Genomic DNA, 16,495 nt, shown 5'->3' on the forward strand with positions numbered 1-16,495 from the left:
TAATAAAAAATTCTGATTTTTGAAATATTAATCTTTCCCCTGATTTCAGAATTCTTGATTTTAATGCTAGGGTTTTGTGTAATTTTCACTTGATTATATATTATGGTTCATATATTTTCTCTAGATTATTTTTTTGTAAATCTATTTTTATGAACTCTTATCAAATATTGCATGATTCCTATTTATTCTTAACTGGAACATCTAATTACGAAATCCTTTTGGTTTCTCGTTATTATAGAATATTCCAACAAATATCTCTCTATTGTTCTAACAATCGCACTATGGTGATAGAATCCCTTGACAGAATCCTTTACCCGCTGACATGAAAAGTTCCCTTTTCCTTAATTAAAAAAAAAAGGAAGCCAGAAAATTTATAAAGCGAACACGGATCTAGCCCAATGTCTCAAACCCATAGTGATGGCAATTTGTCCCGTCTCGATGTCACCCCGTCCCATCGCGGGGCGTGGGACAGGGCAAAGATGTCCCGCCCCGTGAAGAAAAAGTAAAAAAAAATATTAAAAATAATTTTATTTCTAAACAATTCATCCGTTAAAAACTTATTTTAAATTTGTATTTTATTCTCTAATAATAACATAATTTGAAACTTTCAAAATGTAAAAAAAATAAAAATTAAACGGGGCAAAATGTTGTCCCGTCCCCGCCCCGCCCCGCCCCGCCCCCATCTAACGCGAGGCCGGGCACAGGGCGGGATGGGGTTTTAGCCAAACGGGGCGGGGCGGCCGTTGCTATCACTACAAACCCATATCTCACTACGCTTCCCATTTTGCAAAACCCTCCCGTCGACACAAAGTCCCAAGACGAAATCAGTTTCCTCCAAATCTACTAGAGCAAAACCCTCCCGCCGGCACCAAGTAGCTCACTCCATTCGATGTCGGAATGAAAAGGACGACATTTGTACCCTTCGTCGCTTGCTGCACCAGATATGTACTCATCTTCGTCACTGAAAGTAAGTTCGAATATGTGGATTTTCGAAGGATTGACTGTGGCGCGTAATTTTTGGGGGTTAAAATTTTGTTTTCTCATTTTGTTGTCAGTAGCAATCGTTGGGTCAAAGGAAGATTTTTTTCCAATTTTTTCTCCTAAATCGGGTGAACTCTGAAATCAGCTTCGGTTTATGAACTCTGAATTGGGTGAACTCTGAAATCAGCAATCGTTGTAGTCAGTAGCAATTAGCTTCTGTTCGTGCACTCTGAAATGTTGAAATTTTGAACTTTCTCGTTATGGTGTGTGAATTTTTTAGATATCTGGAATTAGCTTCTATTTGTGAACTCAATAAGATTGCTTTAATGGATGTGAGCTCTTATTCCTGAATAGCTTTTGATGTGTTTTGGTTTATTTTCAGCTTACGATGGCAGGAAAGAATCAGGGAGTATGTTATGGTTGTAGAGAAAAATGACATTATTTTGCTGACTGTCCGGAGAAACGGCATTGCCCATGGTGCAAACATGCATTCGTCAAGTGTTTTGAGGTAGAGAAAGATAGCAAAAACAAGGGTAGATTATTCAATACCTGTACTGCAAAATGTGGATATTGGGAGTGGGTGAAAGATGGAGAGACTAGTGGTGAAGCAAGTGTAGTCAGCGTAACTTCGACGAATCATGTGACGAGCAAAGGAGTTGAAGAACTATCTTGTATGTTTCAATCTCAATGTCGACTATTTGATCAACGCGATGTGGAGATGTCTCTTAACGTGACAATACACAAAAGAAGAGCAAATGTGGATGGAGAGAAGAAAGGAAAGTGTCGTGAATGAGTTGCAGTTTTGAATTTAATGACCTTATTCACTTTTGCATTTCCAACATTAGTAGTTTCATCACTATTTAGTAGTTAAGTAATGTTGTTTAGTAATTGTGTCGTCGTAGGGGGTTACTCAATGTGAATTGTCTAGATTGTATTGTTGTTTGTAGTTATGCGATGTGGATGGAATGGAGTTGCCATTCAAGGAATGTGTAGTATCAACTTGGACTTTGATCACATTCAAGCATCTCACAATGTTTAAGCATTGTCTCTTCATTATGTAATTTCTATCCATTTCAATAAAGTGATTGCACCAGATTTTAGTTGAATGTTTAAGCATTTTGTGGCTTGAATTGTACTAAAGTAAAAATTCAATGCTTTCATGAGTCTTTCCTTCTACGAATGAAAATGATAACCCAATTGTAGCAGATACAATTAGGAAAAAAAGGAAAGAACGTATTTTCTCCATTATCTATAGAAATTGGCACTAAAATAACAACCTTGTGAACCAGTTTCTTCATGTACCCACAAAATTCAAATTGGTGACCTAAATTTTTCAGGTGTCATGGTTTAAGCTCATTTCAAGTGACCTAATTTTGCTCAAGAAGCATCCAAAAAATACAGTTTCAAAGGGGATCTTCACCTCAATTATTCACAAAAACCTACTAGACCAAGACTCCAAAAACACAGTTAAAGTCACAGAGCTCTTGAGCAATAATGTAATGATGATAAGCAATAATAAAAGTATAATGAGAACAAATTTCTCCTCATAGCATGAGAACACAAGCATTCTTATCAAGAAAAATTAAATATGAAAAGTAGTATGTTTTCCCGATCAGAATATGTACAAAGAGAAGGCACAAAAAAGATCAGCTACTACAGAAGGGTAGGCCCTCAACATACATACAATCATTGATAGCACAAAATAGAATATGTTGCTTTACCTTCACAATTTTCACATTTACAGCACTATTATTATTTCTCATTGCAGAATGGTGCATGACAAGCATGCAGATTTCACTTGATATGGCACTTGTCGAACTCCCAGTTACATTCTTCACTCGAATACCTACAGCAAAACGGAGGTTAGTTGACACGATTAATGATCAAAATATCTAGTAGGTTCAAAACATAATTTGTATATATGTACTAGCTCTGTTTTGTTGTATCGCTATTCTAATGTCATAGGTTAGCACCATCGTTGTCCAGCATGTATGGAACATAGTAGGGCATCGCACAACATACTGCACACCATGAAAATTTATTACACAGCCCAAAAATTGCAAAGTAACCTTAACTATAGAATGCCCAACCTCATTATTACCTTGACCATTCGGGTGCGTCAAAGTAGATGGTTGTAAGTGTTGTGAGAACCCAATGCTATGGATTGCACCCTAAATTGTCAGTCAAATTTATCTACAGCAAGGAACTCTAATAATGTAATGTACTAACCATTACGATTGTGATTGTTAGGTTGTCTGAAACATGGTTGCACCATCTCCAAGATTACTTTGGCATGCCTTGGGTTTTTCCGTTTGGGTGCAATGCAACTCGCTTGCATCACTCCATGTCAAAATTTTATTTGGAAACATATATTTGAACACGAGAAGAAAAAAGTATGGTAAAGGTAATGTAACATACTCTCGCTTTATTTGAACTCAATTCCAATGGAGACTTCTTCCGAAGTTTTTTAGGAGCACCTTTTCTCTTAGCCCTTCTTGGATCCCGAACACTAACGCATCCACTGCCAGCTTTAAAATCGTTCACCCTGCACCTACCCCCGATCCTTCGATGTGACATCATTTAACGCTATACGAGTAGTATGACTGGATAAGACATTACTCCCGCAATTGGACTTCGACGCGACCATCTGCTTGCACTGAAATTCAATCCATTCTAATATTGAACCAGCTTTTACATCATCATCGCAAGTGATGTTTGCCAATGTAGCAAATCCTGTAACCATCTTATCGTACATCAACTGTGCTGGGGTACTATCCAACCCGGTGTAGTTCACTGCAACCTTCGTGTGGAATCTGATTACATCTCTCCCCCGTCTCTGTAAAATGTATTTATCTGACAACAATTTCACTCCATTGTGTATCAATACCGTGATCGCATGCCTGCATAGGATTCCTCGAAACTCGAATAAGTGGCAACTGCAAATAACTTCACATTTGTCACTCAATAATGAGACAAAAAAAATAATTGTGCAGCGATGGTCATGTATGACATCTTTGTGTACTTCACACGTCGTCCCCAAAAAATTCCTCGCTAACGGAGACGAGATCGCAATAAACTTTGCCAACGAACTCCTCTTGAACTTCCCTACATTTTGAAATTGTGTACATTACCTGGAATTGCTTTTCTATTTCATACCTAGTTGCGCAAGGAACCATCTGTGAGAACGATTTGAAATTTGTTTGAAACTCTTTCTCAACCTTATTTCTCAAAGCTCTTTCATACTGTTCGACGAATTGCTTCAACGAGATCTTCGAATGAACATACCCGTCAAAAAATGTATTAATACTGTCACTTCTTTGAGCTGTTGACATCCCCACCCAGAAAGTGTTCCGCAAGAAGCAAGGAACCCAATGAGATCTATTATCATAAAGACATGGTAACCATTCGCTGTCTTGCAAATTATACGTTTCTATCATCGCTAGCCAACATTCTTCAAATTCTTGAATAAATTGAGAATCATAAATCAATCCGTGTATTGCAGAGAATATTGAAGCTTTGTGAATGTGAAATCCAAACTTTTCGAACAATTTTTTCCATATGTGCCACAGACACCACCTATTCTTCGTACTAGGAAACAAAATCTGGATTGCGTTCTGCATTGTCCTATCTTGATTAGTAATTATCCCGTTAGGAGCTCGATCGTTTATGCACTGCAGCTATGTTTGAAAAAATCACACAAATGTATCAGTATCCTCGTTCGACATGAGATTACATTTGAGGAGATTAGACAGTCCGTGATGGTTCACTCCAACAAACAGGGCAAACGACATTTCATACTTGTTCGTTAGGTATGTGGTATTGAATGTGACAACATTGCCAAATTCCATACATGCTTGTCGACTCCTATTATCTGCCCAAAATACATTTTTCAGATGCGACTCCTCATCCAAATCAATACTGAAATAGAACCCTAAGCATCGTGCTTGCATAGTCGAAAAGTATGACTGTATTGCTGCGACATCACCTTCTCCAAGTCTTAGCCGCCTATCTCGTTCAACATAATTTCGATAGTCTTTCTCAATGTAGGTCATATTCTCATATCCACTTGTTTCGACAACTGCATAATTGAAACTTTTGGGTAGCGATATTTCTGCAATGTCATTTACTTCAAGACGATGTTTCACCTGAGCACTTAATTCTCTGTTGCATCGATACAATCTGAATTTCAAAGGACTTGTTTTATCATTGTCATCCATGTAAACTGTATTAATTCACCATACTTCACGAATATCTAAATATGCTGTAAGCCTGGCTTTACATCCACTTTGCATGGTAGCTTGTGGATTCAGAGAAACACTTGCATTATTGATTTTTTTCCCTTCGCGGCTGCAAACATATGTAACACATCGCAAGACTCCATTATCGTCCCTTTTCGAATTTCTTTTTCTCACTGGAAAACCCATGTCTTATGCATATCGTTTGTAGAAATCAAATATTTCATTTTCGTCCTTAAACTTCTTGCCCACCTCAGGCATAGTCACAATTACACCATCCCCTCCTGTCCCGTTATCACCTAGAAATTTTGTATTGTCAGGATCATTCTCTTCATCGGACTCCACCAACATAACGGCTTTGACGTCGTCCAAAATTTCTTTCCATGTGACAAAAAGCCAAGTTATGCAACATATTCAGTTACGGTTGTTCATAACATAAAAAAATGGATATTATGGATGGTGTTGGTGGCAGCCCTATGGTGATGGTAATATCGATGGAATGGTTCTTGGCGGTGTGCCTGAGAATTAGGTTTTGGCTACCGTTTTTGCATTGGTGTTGGTGGAGTGGAGTGGAGTGGAGTTGGAAGTAGTGCCATGGTTGTAGTGACTTGGTTTTGATGGGGCATTATGGTGATGGGATGTCGATAGAGTGGTTCTAGACGGTGTACCTTCTTAGGTTTGGCTATTATTTTTGCGTTGGTGGAGGTGGCAATAGTGTCGTGGTTGGTTGGTGTTGCTGTTGGTGGCGATAGCCACGGAGTGGTTTTCTTGAATATGTTGGTGGCGCTGGTTTTTGTTTGTGGACCCATGATAATGGTGGTTTTGTAGTTGAAAATGATGGTCGTAGTAGTGAGATGATGGTGGTTTTGAAGTTAAAAATGGTAGTTTCGTGGTAGTGGTGGTGGCAAGGTTGCATTACTTTCGATTGGTGCCATGGTGGATTGGTGTTTGTGACCAATAACTTGTGAACATTAAATAATATGTGACCTAAAAACTCGTATTGTGACTTATAAAATATGTGATTTATGATTGATAAATAAATTGTGACCTATAAATTTTATAATTTGTGACCTATAAATTTTTTTATTTGTGTCTGAAAAATAACTTGTGATCAATTAATTCGATAAATTGTAAACAAATTGTATAGAATTGTGATTTTAATATGTTTAATTAATTATTTCATAAATAAAATTTAATTAATATCTAATTTTGAAATTTTAAATTTTGTTTCTTAATTTTGAGATGGATGATATCATGATGCTAGATATGAAAGTTTTCTTTTTCCTTTTATAGACAGTTTTTTGTAAAGCCCAAATAAAAGGCTTGAATATCGAAATATTTCCCAACCCATACTTGTTCTTATTCATGGAGCAAAGGACGAGCGGTTAAGGTTTTCTTCCTCGGTATTACACTAAAAATTGGGAAAATTCGTTGTGAAGGAGGGGCAAAAGGCTAGACATATTCATCACTCCTTGGCACCGTTGCAGTGATTTCTACTCAACTTCTTCACCAAACTTTGGAGGTAGTATCGGATTATATAGTGTAAAAAGGGGCATTATATGCTGAAATCGCACTCGATCTGATTGTTGTGAATGATTTAATTTCAACTGACTCCTTATAAGTTAATTATTTTTCCAAAATTGTTGTTTCTTGATGGTATCTTCTTCTAGCAACAGTGGTTTTTTCGACAATATTTCTCTTGAATTTCCGATGCGGTTGTTTATGGTTTTTTTCTTTGCCTTAAAAACTGGCTGCCCCTCAGGTTTAATAGGTGAAATACTCAGGATCAGTAGAGGCAGTTGCCCCCACTGAACCCCAGGTGGTTCCGCCCCTGGCTGGATGATGAATTTCTTAGTCTAGTTAGATTTTCTCGATCATGAAGATTAGTCATTTATGTATTGAAATTGGGTGGATGAGGTATTGAGACAGAAGCTTTAATTGGATTTTGTGGTTTGATTTTGAAGCGTACTGTTTGTGCTTTCAAAGTTTCAGTGAACTTGATGATCGGGCTTTCACTTTTCATCATCATTCTTGACATTCTTCAGCTTCTTTTCATTCTTTTCATTAAAAGTTTGGCATCCTCTGAATTTGTTTGTACTTTGACAAAGATGAAATATTTCCACTGTTTATTGCTCCATGTGTGCAGTATATTCTGTTTTTGACACTTCATAATTAAAAAAAGAAGTTTTATGTGGTTAATCATTAATGAGATTGCTTTTAGCTTTTCTTTTTCCTCTTGAAATTGCTTTTAAGTTTCTTGCTGGTGATATATATTCTCTTATTGTCTCAAACAGAGGCCAATTATTCAAGAATTCATCTTCGACCCTATTATTTGATTATAAATATAAATATAAATATGTTTTATATTACATTCTGTTTTCCTTTTTATTGTTGGGTTTTGATTTTTGAGTTTGTAAATTTAGTTTTTGTAAACACTTATGGAGAATATTTTTTTTGAATGTATACTACAATTTTGAGAGCCCAACCTTTAGAGTTGATTCATGTGTGAAAATCCCAGGTCTGGTCCTGATTGTGGAACAATTCGATTCAAGAAATACTGAAATCAGAATTAAAGAATGAGGCGAAGACCTGGAATTGGAGGTCTACAGAATGCCGCCGCGGCTAGAGTTTGTTCACCATCTTGTTCTTCATTAACTAATAATCATTACAATTTTCTCTCATAGTGTGTGTTTGAGCCACATTATTTCTGAAGAATGTATTTTAGAATAGTAGATTGATGGAGAATGTGTGGTTAAAAAATGAGAAAATGTTTTGGATTTACATGTAATATTATTTTATTGAATAATGTGTGGTTGAAATGATGTCAAATCACTATTTAAGAATATATCTTTTTTTGTTTTCCAAAGAATGCAGTTCAAATAGGGCCATATACTGTGTTTGTGTGATTCTACATTAGTATTTATGTGTATATATGTATTTATCTTGAGTGGGTGTCATTGAAATTTGATTTTATGATAAAAGGATCAATATCGTTTGCTGGGAGAAAATGTGGCGAAGTTGCGAACTGATGTCATGACAGAACAGCTTTCGACTTTTCGCTCTCAGCTGGAAGATTTTGCTCGCAAACACAAGGTCCCTTTTTTAGTTAGATTCAAGTTCTCATTTAGTTTTGTTAAGTATCCACTTAATTATTTAATTCCCCACTTTTACATTGGTCATGGATTAATAATTTCCTGCTAATTCATATTGATACGAAAACATTTACTTAATTAAGGACAAAAGGACTTAAGGGTTGCTTAACTGCTGGAGTATTCGAATTATGCTCATTGATGGGTAGAAGATTGTGAAAAAGAAGATAGAAAATAATTTACTTGTCATGGTTTATGCAGAATGATATACGCAAGAATCCTGCATTCAGGGCACAGTTCCATGAGATGTGTGCAAAAGTAGGTGTGGACCCGCTGGCCTCGAATAAAGGTTTTTGGGCTGAGCTACTGGGGATTGGTGACTTCTATTATGAACTTGGTTTGTATCAATCTACTTCTTGTCTTTGGTTTCTTGCAGTAATTGTCTTTTTTGTCTTTATTGTCATCACTGTAAAGTCTAGTATGCCGCAATTGTTCTGGAAGGTGTTCAGTCATTGGTTCTTTATGATTTATGGTTAAGCCTTTTGCAGCCTTTAGTTTCAGTCTTTTGGCATTATTTGGCAGTGCTTTATTTCAATATTTGATTTCACAGCCTGTATACTTCTTTGCATTGAAAGTCTGGATTTTTTATTTTCAAGTTTAATTTAAGGTGAATTTGTCTATCTAGACAGGAGTGCAAATTGTTGACATTTGCTTGGCTACTAGACCTCACAATGGTGGCCTAATTAGCTTAGAAGATCTCTGTAGACTTCTTGGTCAAAGGAGGAAGGGTGCTCGTGAAGCTATTTCTGAGGATGATTGCTTGCGTGCGATAAGTAAGCTAAAGGTATCGTGGTTACGATTTTCTCTATTTTTCTCTTGCTACTGTGGGCCTTAAAAAGTTATACTAGGCACATGCATTCGCTATTGCACGCCTCCAGTCCATTTATGGAACCTTGTTTACTGAGTGCGTTCTATTTTACAAGGATCCACAATTGTTCTGAATTTTAAGAAGTGATAATGGTGTAGTTGACATAATAAGTATGCTTCCATTTCATGTTGTACAATTATATGAGCACTGTGCCACAAACAAGAAATCTATTGATTGACTGCAGCAGGCTAGTTATATGTTGTCGTTGGCTCAAATTTCTTATTTGTAATCGTCAAGCTGTAAAGTACAATTTTGAGGAATAATAAGCTATCTCTCACTCGAGTTCTTGTCTATCTCTCTCATGTTTGTGGTTTCCCTGATTTTATACTTAGCTTCCAAGCTGCCTTGTTGGAGCTTAAGGTCTTCTAAAAGCTAGTAATTTATTTATGCTTAACATTGGGCATCACTTTCCACTAACTAAGCTTCTGCATCACTTAGTTGACTGATTTACGTAGTATGTTTTGAGACAGCCAAGTGTTGCATGAGTACTTGTAAGAGTTCCGTATGAGACAATCAATCCAGGTGTTCGGTTGGATAAGGGGATGTTAAGGACTGCACCTGAATTGGAAAGAACCAATCCATTGATCATCTGATGTTCACATTGATTTGGAATTACTCTGAACCACTTCTTATGCTTCACTGTTAGCCGAGAGTAAAGTAGGACTTCTCTTTCAACTGTTGCCCTAAGTTGCGAACTGATGTCTTGACAGAACAGCTTTCGACTTTTCGCTCTCAGCTGGAAGATTTTGCTCGCAAACACAAGGTCCCTTTTTTAGTTAGATTCAAGTTCTCATTTAGTTTTGTTAAGTATCCACTTAATTATTTAATTCCCCACTTTTACATTGGTCATGGATTAATAATTTCCTGCTAATTCATATTGATACGAAAACATTTACTTAATTAAGGACAAAAGGACTTAAGGGTTGCTTAACTGCTGGAGTATTCGAATTATGCTCATTGATGGGTAGAAGATTGTGAAAAAGAAGATAGAAAATAATTTACTTGTCATGGTATATGCAGAATGATATACGCAAGAATCCTGCATTCAGGGCACAGTTCCATGAGATGTGTGCAAAAGTAGGTGTGGACCCGCTGGCCTCGAATAAAGGTTTTTGGGCTGAGCTACTGGGGATTGGTGACTTCTATTATGAACTTGGTTTGTATCAATCTACTTCTTGTCTTTGGTTTCTTGCAGTAATTGTCTTTTTTGTCTTTATTGTCATCACTGTAAAGTCTAGTATGCCGCAATTGTTCTGGAAGGTGTTCAGTCATTGGTTCTTTATGATTTATGGTTAAGCCTTTTGCAGCCTTTAGTTTCAGTCTTTTGGCATTATTTGGCAGTGCTTTATTTCAATATTTGATTTCACAGCCTGTATACTTCTTTGCATTGAAAGTCTGGATTTTTTATTTTCAAGTTTAATTTAAGGTGAATTTGTCTATCTAGACAGGAGTGCAAATTGTTGACATTTGCTTGGCTACTAGACCTCACAATGGTGGCCTAATTAGCTTAGAAGATCTCTGTAGACTTCTTGGTCAAAGGAGGAAGGGTGCTCGTGAAGCTATTTCTGAGGATGATTGCTTGCGTGCGATAAGTAAGCTAAAGGTATCGTGGTTACGATTTTCTCTATTTTTCTCTTGCTACTGTGGGCCTTAAAAAGTTATACTAGGCACATGCATTCGCTATTGCACGCCTCCAGTCCATTTATGGAACCTTGTTTACTGAGTGCGTTCTATTTTACAAGGATCCACAATTGTTCTGAATTTTAAGAAGTGATAATGGTGTAGTTGACATAATAAGTATGCTTCCATTTCATGTTGTACAATTATATGAGCACTGTGCCACAAACAAGAAATCTATTGATTGACTGCAGCAGGCTAGGTAGATGTTGTCGTTGGCACAAATTTCTTATTTGTAATCGTCAAGCTGTAAAGTACAATTTTGAGGAATAATAAGCTATCTCTCACTCAAGTTCTTGTCCATCTCTCTCATGTTTGTGGTTTCCCTGATTTTATACTTAGCTTCCAAGCTGCCTTGTTGGAGCTTAAGGTCTTCTAAAAGCTAGTAATTTATTTATGCTTAACATTGGGCATCACTTTCCACTAACTAAGCTTCTGCATCACTTAGTTGACTGATTTACGTAGTATGTTTTGAGACAGCCAAGTGTTGCACGAGTACTTGTAAGAGTTCCGTATGAGACAATTAATCCAGGTGTTCGGTTGGATAAGGGGATGTTTAGGACTGCACCTGAATTGGAAAGAACCAATCCATTGATCATCTGATGTTCACATTGATTTGGAATTATTCTGAACCACTTCTTATGCTTCACTGTTAGCCGAGAGTAAAGTAGGACTTCTCTTTCAACTGTTGCCCTACTATATCATCAATTTGTTGTTTCATCGCAGATTTCTCACTACTATGCCTCTCTTTTTGCCCCGATGACTGATTAAGACATTGCACATATTTTTCTCTGCTCCGTGCATGATATATAGATTTCTTTTCACTACTAGCTGTGTAATTCACCTATTGCCAATTGTCCTTTCATTAACTTGCTTTCTCTTCCTTTTCTCTCTAAAAAACTTGATGTGATATTTTACTGTGGTATACGTTATAGTAACAAAGAAACTTTTCAGGTACTAGGTAATGGATTTGAGGTGATTTCTGTTGGAAAGAAGAAGCTTGTTCGGTCTGTTCCTACGGAATTGAACAAGGACCATAATGAAATTTTGGAGCTGGCTCAGGTTTCCCCTTGTCTATATATTTTTTGTCAAACCTGCATTTCTGATATTTCTTTTGCATGTCAATAAAGCATGCAACTGCACGTCTATTTGCAGAGAGCCGTTGTCATATTTGTATTTTTAATATTGCTTTTTGCTATTGTTGTTCTCTTAGGGCCAAGGCTTTGTGACGGTTGATGAGGTACAGAAACGATTCTCTTGGTCTTCTGGTCGTGCAACTGATGCTCTTGAAACTTTATTAGAAGTATGTCACTGGTGTTGATTTTTCTATTCTATTCGGTACTTTTGTTCTGTGTCTGTGAGCTATTTATTTGCTCTAGCTAATGAGACTCTTTTGGGTAATACAGGAAGGACTTGCAATGATTGATGATGGCCATAGAGACGGCAGACGTCGATATTGGTTTCCGTGTGTATCTAATGTCTCCTCTTATGCAGGTGACACGCTCTGAGGATTCCTGTCTGAATTTTTTTTACCCTTTTTTTGCAAGAAAATGTATGTGAGGATGTCCCGACATTCTGGAAAATGGATTTGGATTATGTGAAGTGTCGGTGTGAAAATTCCTCTTTTTCCTTGTTTCTTCTGTAGAATGGTGCGTGTTCGTCTACTTGTATGAAATGTAGTTTTCTACTTGATTCAGTGCATTCGGCGTAGCCTCTATATAGTCTTACAAGTTCGCCTCGAACTGTCATGGCAAACAATCACATGGGCATGGTCACTGTGGCCCCTTCATGAAATAGGCATTCATTACAAGCAATTATGGGATTAAGAGTTGCATGCATTTGCGGAACCTGGCAATACATTGCTAACTAGTAACAACAGATGTACATGACTGGATGCATTTGTGACGGATTTGGCTAGAGAAATAAACACTGCGACGCACCCACTTGCGAACCACGCAAAATGTGACCATGTGCAACGTAAATTTGGATCAGTGTATGGGAAGCAATGGCAATGAAGTGCTAACAGTATCTTGTTCTTCGTCTTGGTCTTGTTTGGAAGAACTTCTATAATAAATTTTTGTAGGATTTTTGTGGTTAAAGGAGTGGACAAATTTCAGAGAATATTTTTAATAAACTTTAATGGTGAACGTTTGGTTTTATGCACTAAAATGGAAAGACATGTTTAATACATATATTTATTTTTATTCAATGAAAGCTTTGAGCAGTCGTCTCATTTAATTTCGGCATTATAAAAACTGGCACCTCATTCGCTCATGAACTAAAAAGTCGAAATCTTCCATTTTTTCCCACCAAATTTGAGCTTGAACATTTCCGAATATTCTTTCACCTTTTTTTGGGAGATTACACCAAAATGTAGCTACCAAATCATTTTCCGCAATTTAGGTCAACACATCTGTTGACCTCGATTTTTATATGGGTGATGTGGTCACACAAATCCCAATTCCGCTCGCGTATCTCTTGCATATTTGAATAAATCGGCAAGAGCACGTTGCCTTCTCAAGTGGTGGAGGAGGTGATCGCTAGCACTTTGACGATCAAGTCAGTCAATTTGTATGTGTACTTGGGTATGGGACATACAGAAGATGTGAGGCATAATGGCGTTCGAGAACTATGGGTTTATAGAGAGTAAAATGAGCAATATTATTTTGAGTATGTAAAATTACATTACCTTTAATCAACACTAGCCGTAAGCTTTTATAATAGAAGATAGAGAATGGTTACTATTATATGAAAAAACAAGTGGCCTTATTCTGATGGCCGAGGCTTCTCCTCCTAGGTATCACTCCATCAATCCTAAGTTCAAGGACATTTAATGTTTTTGAAAAGTAGTCACCTTATAGTCTATGTAAGACCTTTGAAAAGTGGATTGACAAGTTAACTGTAAGATAGTTGCTTCAAAAATATCACTTCAATCAGTCAAAAAAGATTTTGTACAAACAATCTCTTGCAATATGTGAAATGGGATATGCCTTCTCTCATAAAAGGCTAATTGTCTCAAATTTACTTCTACAATAGGTTAATAACGTCTAACCTACGTCATCAGGGGTTGACCTCTATATGGTACCTCAATTGAAGTGATGCATCACTTTAGCTAATTAGTCATGTCATAGGTTAGGCAAGGTAGAATGATGCGGCATGTGAGCCTCATTGGACTGACTAGTTGATTGTCGCGTGATCGTTGTGTGAAACTTCATTAGGAAAGGCGTACCAATATCCATCAACCTGACTCTTAGAATCTATTCTTGAAATATAAAAATAAATAAATAAATAAAAAAGAAGAATAGTGTATACTAGGAACTTATTTTCTATCAAGAACGCACAGCTAATGGTGTAAATACGCTGGGCCGACTTCTCCTAGAGGGACCATGAGACTAGCCTGTCTCGTTGGTAAAATAGTAATCGATCAATATTCATTTCGTGTATTGTGCGACATTAATTTCGTATCAAAGAACACTCATATTCCTTATCATGACATGGCAGCGGTTGATGAGTCAACAGAGGAAGAATCTGATAGCAACAATGCCCCTTTTGTCATGTTTGGATGAAGAATGAGCCCAAGCATGGATTTGTAGGCAAATAAACAAACAACATCCTGCAAATATCCCCAGAAATCTTAGAAGCTAATCATAGCAAATAAGGGCTATAGGAAGCAGCACCCTGAAAGTTATGGCTTGAAGTAAAAGGAAATACGTGACATTACTTTCACTACTAAAAAAAAGCTTTTCACCTACGGAAAATCACCAACGGATTCATCCGTTGGTGATTAGAAACGGATTATCCGTTGGTAAAAGTAATTCACTTTTAACTACGATAATTAGTAACGAATTTTCCGTTGATAAAGATGATATCTCTTTATCAACCGATATTCCGTGCCTAATGTAATCGTTTAACATTTGGATCTTTCTCCAACGGATATTCCGTAGGTGATGCACCGAATATTACCAACGGATGCAATCCGTTGGTAATTAGAAACGGAATATCCGTTGGTAAAAGTAATTCACTTTTAACTACAATAATCTGCAATGAATTTTTCGTTGGTAAAGATGATATCTCTTTACCAACAGATATTTCATGTCTAATATAACCGTTTAACATTTTGATCTTTTATCTACGGATATTCTGTTGGTAATTAGAAAAGGATTATCCGTTAGTAAAAATGATATCTCTTTACCAACGGATATTCCGTGCCTAATATAACCGTTTAACATTTCGATCTTTCAGCAACGGATATTCTGTTGGTAATGAGAAACGTATTATCCGTTGATAAAAATAATTCACTTATCCCACATCGAAAGTTTACAACAATATCTTTGTAGTCGCCCTCTATAAATTTGTGATCCAATAAGAAGTTAAACAATATTTTGGCCTTTCAATTCAGTTGGCTAAAAATAAAAAAATATATTATAATTATTAAATAATAATAATAATAAATAAATAAATAAATAACTTTTTTACCATAGGTTATTTACAACATTGATTTTTACCAATTATAATGGTAGACATTTACCAACGAAAAGTCGGTTGGTATTGGTTAAGACTTTTACTAACGGAAATTCCGTTGGTAAAAGATTCACACTTTATCAACGGAAAATTCGTTGGTAAAATTTTACTCTTTATCTACGGCATGATCCGTTAGTAACTATCAGCGACCCTCAAATTACCAACGGATTTGTGGTTGCAAATATTTTGTTGGTGAACATTATTAGCAACGGATATTGAGGCTTTAGGAATGAAAAATTCGTGCCTAAAACTCTGTTTTTTAGTAGTGTTTCAATGGCTCGTTCTTTGAATGAAAAAGAATAATCCAGTTGAACACTCCAATTATGATATTTGTTTATCTAGAAGAGAGGATCTACTGGATTTCTAGGTTATTTCATACTACTGTATTATTTTCTTGTTGAATGAGATATACTGGATTTTGGTGTATATGATAGCAACATCTCTATCTCACATGAACCAACAAGCAAAAACTCTTCTTTTCGACCTAACTTTGAAGCATATATTGGCACGAAATGAAAGAATTATTCACCTGACAAAGGGAGAAGAGATTGGAAATTAGTTTTAGCATACTGAAACGCAACCTTGAAGCCCTATATTAAGCTTGTTCGTGGCCGTTTGAGCAAAAGTCCATACTTTCAAGAAATTCACAATGTTTTGTACGAAACACGAAATTGTTTCAAGAAAGCTAAGGACATATAACTTTCTGTGGTGAAGATAACATTTGAACTTATTGATTTGAAAGACTTATCATCGTTTTGGGCTCGGCACTTTCTAATAATCTTTCCCCATCTTTCATGGCTACATCAAAAGGAAACTCCCCAAATTTCAATTTATAGAATGCCATTCATTTTATGCAACTTAGTCAAGCATCTCTATCCAACCATCTCTAATCTTATTCACTGGAAACAAAATTTTCAATATTTTTCATGAATCTTGGTTTCAGATACTAAAATTAGTGTTACAATTATCTTTCATTTATTATTCATCTTGAAAATGTTTTCGTGTAAGAATTTCAAGAGAGCTAGAAAAAATGTACGAAGACAAATAGATTTAGCTAGAAAAGA

At 36.4% G+C, this 16,495-nt stretch overlaps 2 protein-coding genes and 1 long non-coding RNA gene across 4 annotated transcripts; 2 read left to right on the forward strand and 1 right to left on the reverse strand.

Annotated features, from left to right (window-relative positions):
• Positions 1-709: 709 nt before the first annotated feature.
• On the forward strand, positions 710-2,094 carry LOC111397713. Its single transcript, XR_002703313.1, has 2 exons — positions 710-967; positions 1,364-2,094. It is a non-coding gene; the product is annotated as an uncharacterized LOC111397713 (long non-coding RNA).
• Positions 2,095-4,673: 2,579 nt separating this feature from the next.
• LOC111398034 (protein FAR-RED IMPAIRED RESPONSE 1-like) lies at positions 4,674-5,198 on the reverse strand. The gene has a single exon (XM_023024993.1). It carries the CDS (start codon positions 5,196-5,198, stop codon positions 4,674-4,676), a length of 525 nt encoding a protein of 174 aa, XP_022880761.1.
• Positions 5,199-6,557: 1,359 nt separating this feature from the next.
• Positions 6,558-12,611, forward strand: LOC111397335 (vacuolar protein sorting-associated protein 22 homolog 1). Of its 2 annotated transcripts, XM_023024197.1 has the most exons (9): positions 6,558-6,738; positions 7,735-7,843; positions 8,199-8,289; positions 9,977-9,996; positions 10,254-10,389; positions 10,682-10,836; positions 11,865-11,972; positions 12,124-12,213; positions 12,317-12,611. In XM_023024197.1, exons 2-9 carry the CDS (start codon positions 7,793-7,795, stop codon positions 12,416-12,418), a joined length of 753 nt encoding a protein of 250 aa, XP_022879965.1. In that variant the 5' UTR covers positions 6,558-6,738; positions 7,735-7,792; the 3' UTR covers positions 12,419-12,611. The 2 variants fall into 2 exon arrangements, with proteins under 2 accessions (XP_022879965.1, XP_022879966.1); XM_023024198.1 differs by lacking the exons at positions 9,977-9,996; positions 10,254-10,389; positions 10,682-10,836 and adding exons at positions 8,567-8,702; positions 8,995-9,149 and having other exon boundaries at positions 8,199-8,309.
• The last annotated feature ends 3,884 nt before the right edge of the window (positions 12,612-16,495 follow it).

The sequence above is a fragment of the Olea europaea genome, chromosome 7 (assembly GCF_002742605.1).
Source record: "Olea europaea var. sylvestris chromosome 7, O_europaea_v1, whole genome shotgun sequence".
NCBI lineage: Eukaryota > Viridiplantae > Streptophyta > Magnoliopsida > Lamiales > Oleaceae > Olea > Olea europaea.